Source organism: Babylonia areolata, chromosome 18 (genome assembly GCF_041734735.1).
Source record: "Babylonia areolata isolate BAREFJ2019XMU chromosome 18, ASM4173473v1, whole genome shotgun sequence".
Classification (NCBI taxonomy): domain Eukaryota; kingdom Metazoa; phylum Mollusca; class Gastropoda; order Neogastropoda; family Buccinidae; genus Babylonia; species Babylonia areolata.
The window spans coordinates 30,107,677-30,114,600 of NC_134893.1; the positions used below are offsets into that span (position 1 = coordinate 30,107,677).

A 6,924-nucleotide genomic window follows, 5' to 3' on the forward strand; every position below is an offset into this window, starting at 1 on the left:
TCGATGTGTGCCTAGCTGGTCACTTTCGTGTCACCTTGTTCAGGCATGGTTGGTTCAGTCACCGCCGCCAGCACCTTATCTGACAACAACAGCCACTACAAACCTGTCGGTCAGCGTTCGGATGGGACAAACACTGATTGAAGGCTTGTGTCAGTAACCTAGAGAGACAGCCTCCCGGGTTTCTGGCCACAAAGTCCATGGGTTATTTCCAGCCGACACACTGACCACGGGACATGAGCCCTGTCACGTGACCAACAGGAAGTGTGTTACGAGCGACATGCGTGGCGTCAGTTTCCGGTATACTGAAGAATCAACGTGCTCCGTGTCATTGCTCGACGGACCCCCCACTCAGACGGACGTGTAGGACTCGCTCAGCCCTCAAACATCGCAGCCTTCACTGAACCAAGACTCCAGCCTTGAAGAACTTGGACCTTAAGTCAGCGACCAACGCCGGGATCGTTAATTTCCCACAGACAAAGCTTTGCGCCACAGAAGGTTCAACACGCTCTCCCTGGTCGCCTTGACCAAGCTTCGCGCGCCAACACATAAGGTTCCCTCACACTCTCCCGTGTCGCGTTCAGTTTTTGCCGGCTAGCAAGACGATACATGGCCAACGCCGTAGTCCCGGCTCCCGTACGTAGCGGTCCCAAGTGCCGTCTACACAAAGTGGATAGGCTGCAGGAGGATAATGAGGTGGTCAAGTACCAGCAATGGCGGATTTCCCAGGCCTGTTACTTCCTTTTCATGGGAGGCTGCTTCTTCTTTTGCAGCTTGGTCACCCTCTGGCAGTGGTCAGACTCGTTGATCTATAGCTTCGAACCTAAAGTCTGCAGCAGTAGCAGCAGCAGCAGCAACAACAGCAACATCGGAAAGACCCTGTCCAACGCGACACACGGGAACAAGAGCGACAGCATCATTACACCGACACTGTCTAACTCCACTGATGGGAACGGTAGCGTTGTGCCAACACCGGGTGTTGAAAACGGTGAGTTTGTCTTTTTTGCCTTTCTGTCTGTGTGCCTGTCTCTCTCCCTTTCTTTCTCCCAAAGAGCATTTATGAATGAAACCTATTTTTTTCTTTCTTACATATATATATATATGTGTGTGTGTGTGTGTGTGTGTGTGTGTGTGTTCTCACAATTGTCATGATTGGGGCTGTTGGCCTCAGTCGTTAAAGACGTTCAGCATTCTCTCGGGTTACGGTTGTCTTTGTGTGCGTGTGTCTGTGGTAAACTTTAACATTGCCCTTTTTCTCTGGAAACACTTTGCAATTTAACACCAAATCTGGCATAAAAACAGAAAAAGTTAAGTTCTTTCCACCCATTCTGCTTATAATTACAATGTGCCTCTGGTATGGGCACAAAAAATAATTCAAAAACCCAGAATATTTGCACAAAAAACTTCTATTACTTTTATCTTTTTTATTTACACAATCTGGCACTTTGATTTCACAGCCTTACCCGGACATACTGATTAGTAGCAATCATTTTAATCGTACGGTTTGTTGTTCAAATAGGAACTCTGTTTGCTTAGTGCGGAAGTTACATTGATGAACTGAAGCGTCTCTTTGGAGCAGCTTAAGGGAAATTATTCTTTTTTTTTTCTCTTTTTTTTTTCAATGGGAATTGATTTGTTTAAACTGATCTCTCCCATCTAAAACCTTTACAATTTAAAATCATGACTATATACATAAAAGTCTGTTCTGTTTTACACTCAGTGTGAAGTTCTTTACCTATGTACATTCGCTCAAGTGGTATTTTCTCTGAAAACACAACAATCGGTAGCGGTACACCTCTTAACAATAATGAGCACGTGCGCGGCTTCGGTGGCCGCCATGTTGTTTCCTTCAGCCCCTCCGTTTCTAAATCCAGCATTCAATCGGTAATTGACGACAGCATATGACTGAAAGAAGGTGAAGGAGAGCGCCAAATGTTCATTGCCTCTCGTCTTCTTTAAAGTGGTCTTCAGTTGTACGTCTTTTCACTCTGAGTGATCATTAGAATAAGCTTTTTGTTTTAAAAACCACAGCAAAGAAAGCCGTCTCCAGAGCCATGCATTGTCTTTTTGTCACATGAGATTTCTCTGTGTGAAATTCGGGCTGCTTTCCCCAGGGAGAGCGCGTCGCTACAATGAGAGCGCCACCCGTTTTTTGGTATTTTTCCTGCCTGCAGTTGTAGCTTTTATGTTTTCCTATTGAAGTGGATTTTTCTACAGAATTTTGCCAGGGACAACCCTTTTGTTGCCGTGGGTTTTTTTTACGTGCGCTAAATGCATGCTGCACATAGGACCTCGGTTTATCGTCTCATCCGAATGAATAGCGTCCAAACCACCACTCATCAGTGCTAATGGAGGGGGAGAACATACTGGTGACTGTGCCGTGGTCCGAACCAGTGTGCTCAGATTCTTTCGATTCCTAGGCGGACGCGTTAGGCTACCTCTAGGCCATCACTCCACAATAATAGGAACGAAGGAGCTACGAACTAATGTATCATCCACGATTATATATATATATATATTATATATATATATATATAAACTCCATATATATGCATGTGTGTGTGTGTGTGTGTGAGTGTGTGTGTGTGTGTGTGTGTGTGTGTGTGTGTGTGTGTTGAGCGAGGACTGGAAAATTCCAACTTGAGATCAAAGTGAGACAAAAGTCTCGAGCAGTGTAACCCTCTGGAGAACGGACACATAAAGGAGATGGAGAAAGGGGTGGGGAGAACGAAGAGAAGGATACATAAAGGGGTGGGGAGAACGAAGAGAAGGACACATAAAGGGGTGGGGAGAACGAAGAGAAGGATACATAAAGGGGTGGGGAGAACGAAGAGAAGGATACATAAAGGGGTGGGGAGAACGAAGAGAAGGATACATAAAGGGGTGGGGAGAACGAAGAGAAGGATACATAAAGGGGTGGGGAGAACGAAGAGAAGGATACATAAAGGGGTGGGGAGAACGAAGAGAAGGATACATAAAGGGGTGGGGAGAACGAAGAGAAGTACACATAAAGGGGTGGTGAGAACGAAGAGAAGGATACATAAAGGGGATGGAGAAAGGGGTGGTGAGAACGATGAGAAGGATACATAAAGGGGATGGAGAAAGGGGTGGTGAGAACGATGAGAAGGATACATAAAGGGGATGGAGAAAGGGGTGGTGAGAACGATGAGAAGGATACATAAAGGGGATGGAGAAAGGGGTGGGGAGAACGAAGAGAAGTACACATAAAGGGGTGGTGAGAACGAAGAGAAGGATACATAAAGGGGATGGAGAAAGGGGTGGGGAGAACGAAGAGAAGGATACACAAAGGGGATGGAGAAAGGGGTGGGGAGAACGAAGAGAAGGATACATAAAGGGGATGGAGAAAGGGGTGGGGAGAACGAAGAGAAGGATACACAAAGGGGATGGAGAAAGGGGTGGGGAGAACGAAGAGAAGGACACATAAAGGGGATGGAGAAAGGGGTGGGGAGAACGAAGAGAAGGACACATAAAGGGGATGGAGAAAGGGGTGGGGAGAACGAAGAGAAGGATACATAAAGGGGATGGAGAAAGGGGTGGGGAGAACGAAGAGGACACATAAAGGGGATGGAGAAAGGGGTGGGGAGAACGAAGAGAAGGAGACATAAAGGGGATGGAGAAAGGGGTGGGGAGAACGAAGAGAAGGATACACAAAGGGGATGGAGAAAGGGGTGGCGGATGGTGGTGGTGGGGGTGGTGGTTAAAGGGGCAAAGTTCCTGGGGCAGAAAGTATGGGGGAGGACTGGAGTCAGCATGTCTTTGTCCGGCCGACGACCAATGAAGAAATCGACACTTGTTAGCGTGCCACACTGACGTCACGAGTTTGGGGATCACGTGATGGTCACCTGATAACTGCCGACAACCAAATCGGTGAAGAAATCGCGACTTGTTATCGTGTCACGCTGACGTCACGAGTTTGGGGATCACGTGATGGTCACCTGATAACTGCCCGTTGTCATGGTAATTTGTCATTTTATCAGTCTGGTGACATCCCCGTTTGTTTGTGGTAACACAAATGATTGCGTTCGCGGTTCGTGGAGCTTGCTGTTCAGTTAACGCACATCTATGTACCCACGGCAACGGCGAAGTTATCTTTGACCAAATTCTGTTGTCCAACGAAGTTGGACGTTGGACCGGAGGGGGTGGCGGGGGAGGGGGAGCAAGGGAAGGGGGAGGGTGGGGATTATCAGTGACCAAAGTCAGTTGGACTGGTGTGTGTGTGTGTGTGTGTGTGTGTGTGTGTTAGGGCGGGGGGGGGGTGGAGGGGGGGATTATCAGTTACCAGTTGAACCGGTGTGTGTGTGTGTGTGTGTGTGTGTGTGTGGTGGGGCGGGGGCAGGGGGTTGTAGAAATAAACACACACAGTGGGCCGACATCAAACCAACCTGATTATCTGTATCTCTGAAGTGAAGGTCACATTGTTCGTTCTTCATCGTGCTTTGAGTGCATGCTGCACACGATAAATCACCGAGTTTCACGTTTGATCAGAAACCACCACTCTCAAGTACAGTGGAGGGGAAGAACATTCTGGCAAGAGTGGGGCTGATGCCGATTTGACCGTCTCTGCAGACCGCACGCGTCAAGTGACCACCGGGCCAACTGACACACCCGGCGCTGAATCTGTGTCACGGAGAGCACATACACACACACGCGCGCGCGCGCTCGCACACACACACACACATACATACACATACGCAAGCACGCACGCACGCACACACGCACACACACACACACATATACGCACACACACATACACACACACATATGCACACACACACACACGCACACACACACAGACACACACACACAACATTGCAATAATATATATTAGTTTTATTACAAATAGTTGCGTTCCCGACAAACGCTTCATCTGATTTTGATGTGCACATTACACCGATGATAATTCTATAGAGACTGTGTTTCACTATCTTGTTTTCGGAAATCCTTCATGCCCCCACTCCCCCATCCCCCCACTCCCACCCCGTATGACCTTTTTTTTTTACCCCGTCATGTAGGCAGTCATACTCCGTTTTCGGGGGTGTGCATGCTGGGTATCGGTTCTTGTGTCCCTAACCCACCGAATGCTGACATAGATTGCAGGATCTTTAACTTGGCGTATTTGATTTTCTGTTTGCGTACACACACACACACACACACACACACACACACACACACACACGAAGGCCTACACACATATTATGTTGACCGGAGAGACCGGGTAAATCTCAACCTTTTAGTTTACCCACCAGACGCCGTTACCGATATTCGAAGCCGGAAACCCTCAAATTGAAAAGTCCATCGCTTTAGAGCACTCGGCTATTGCTCCCGTCATCATCAGCCTGGAACTGTGGTGTTTCAGGTGTGGGCCTTGCCCAGGTGATGGTGCTGATCCAGATGTTGATGATGATTGTGCTGATCGTGGTCATGTCCACGGCCAGAAGAACCCGCTGCCTGGTCTGCCAGATCTTCCTCTTGCTTCTCGCCTACATCTACTCCGCCTTATCCGGTGAGTTTGTCCTTGTCCAGCTTGTCTGTCTGTCTGTTAAGTTCTGCCTGGCTGTTTGACAGTCTGCCTTCCCGTGTGTTTATCTGCCGGCCTGTCTGTCTGACAATCTGCCTTCCCCCTGTGTTTATCTGCCACCCTGTCTGTTTGACAATCTGCCTTCCCCTGTGTTTATCTGCCACCCTGTCTGCTTGACAATCTGCCTTCCCCCTGTGTTTATCTGCCACCCTGTCTGTTTGACAATCTGCCTTCCCCTGTGTTTATCTGCCACCCTGTCTGCTTGACAATCTGCCTTCCCCCTGTGTTTATTTGCCGGCCTGTCTGTTTGACAATCTGCCATCCTGTGTGTTTATTTGCCGGCCTGTCTGTTTGACAATCTGCCTTCCCCTGTGTTTATCTGCCACCCTGTCTGTTTGACAATCTGCCTTCCCGTGTGTTTATCTGCCACCCTGTCTGCTTGACAATCTGCCTTCCCCCTGTCTGCTTGACAATCTGCCTTCCCGTGTGTTTATCTGCCACCCTGTCTGCTTGACAATCTGCCTTCCCGTGTGTTTATCTGCCACCCTGTCTGTTTGACAATCTGCCTTCCCGTGTGTTTATCTGCCAGCCTGTCTGCTTGACAATCTGCCTTCCCGTGTGTTTATCTGCCAGCCTGTCTGCTTGCCTCTTTGCTTCTCTCTCTGTATCCTCAACCCCCTTCTTTCTTTCTCTCTCTCTCTCTCTCTCTCTCTCTCTCAAAAAAAAAAAAAAAAAAAGATATAGATATATATATATATATATATATATATATATATATATACCAGCTAAGTAACTACTGTCATCAGTGTTGTTTTGTCCACTGTCGCAGATATTGTTTATTCCCTGTGATTATTACAAGTGCATAAGTGCAGATATTGTTTATTCCTTGTGGTTATTACAAGTGTATAAGTACAGATATTGTTTATTCGCTGTGACTATTACAAGTGTATAAGTGCAGATATTGTTTATTCCTTGTGGTTATTACAAGTGTATAAGTGCAGATATTGTTTATTCCCTGTGGTTATTACAAGTGTATAAGTGCAGGTATTGTTTATTCCCTGTGATTATTACAAGTGTATAAGTGCAGGTATTGTTTATTCCCTGTGATTATTACAAGTGTATAAGTGCAGGTATTGTTTATTCCCTGTGATTATTACAAGTGTATAAGTGCAGGTATTGTTTATTCCCTGTGATTATTACAAGTGTATAAGTGCAGGTATTGTTTATTCCCTGTGATTATTACAAGTGTATAAGTGCAGGTATTGTTTATTCCCTGATTGTGATAACTGTGTATGAAGTGAAGTCGACTTGGCATTAATTTCAAGCATCATTTTTATTATTTTAATTTTTTTATGATATATTCACATTGAATGACTGTGATTCGCGTA

General features: G+C 46.6%; 1 protein-coding gene across 1 annotated transcript in view; it reads left to right on the top strand.

Annotated features, from left to right (window-relative positions):
* Positions 1-359: 359 nt before the first annotated feature.
* The window catches only part of LOC143291931 (uncharacterized), an 8,551-nt gene continuing 1,986 nt past the window's right edge, over positions 360-6,924 (top strand). The window contains exons 1-2 of the mRNA XM_076602073.1: positions 360-985; positions 5,375-5,521. Of these exons, the coding sequence (XP_076458188.1) occupies positions 607-985; positions 5,375-5,521 (526 nt within the window). The 5' untranslated portion in view covers positions 360-606. The remainder of the gene's footprint in view (positions 986-5,374; positions 5,522-6,924) is intronic.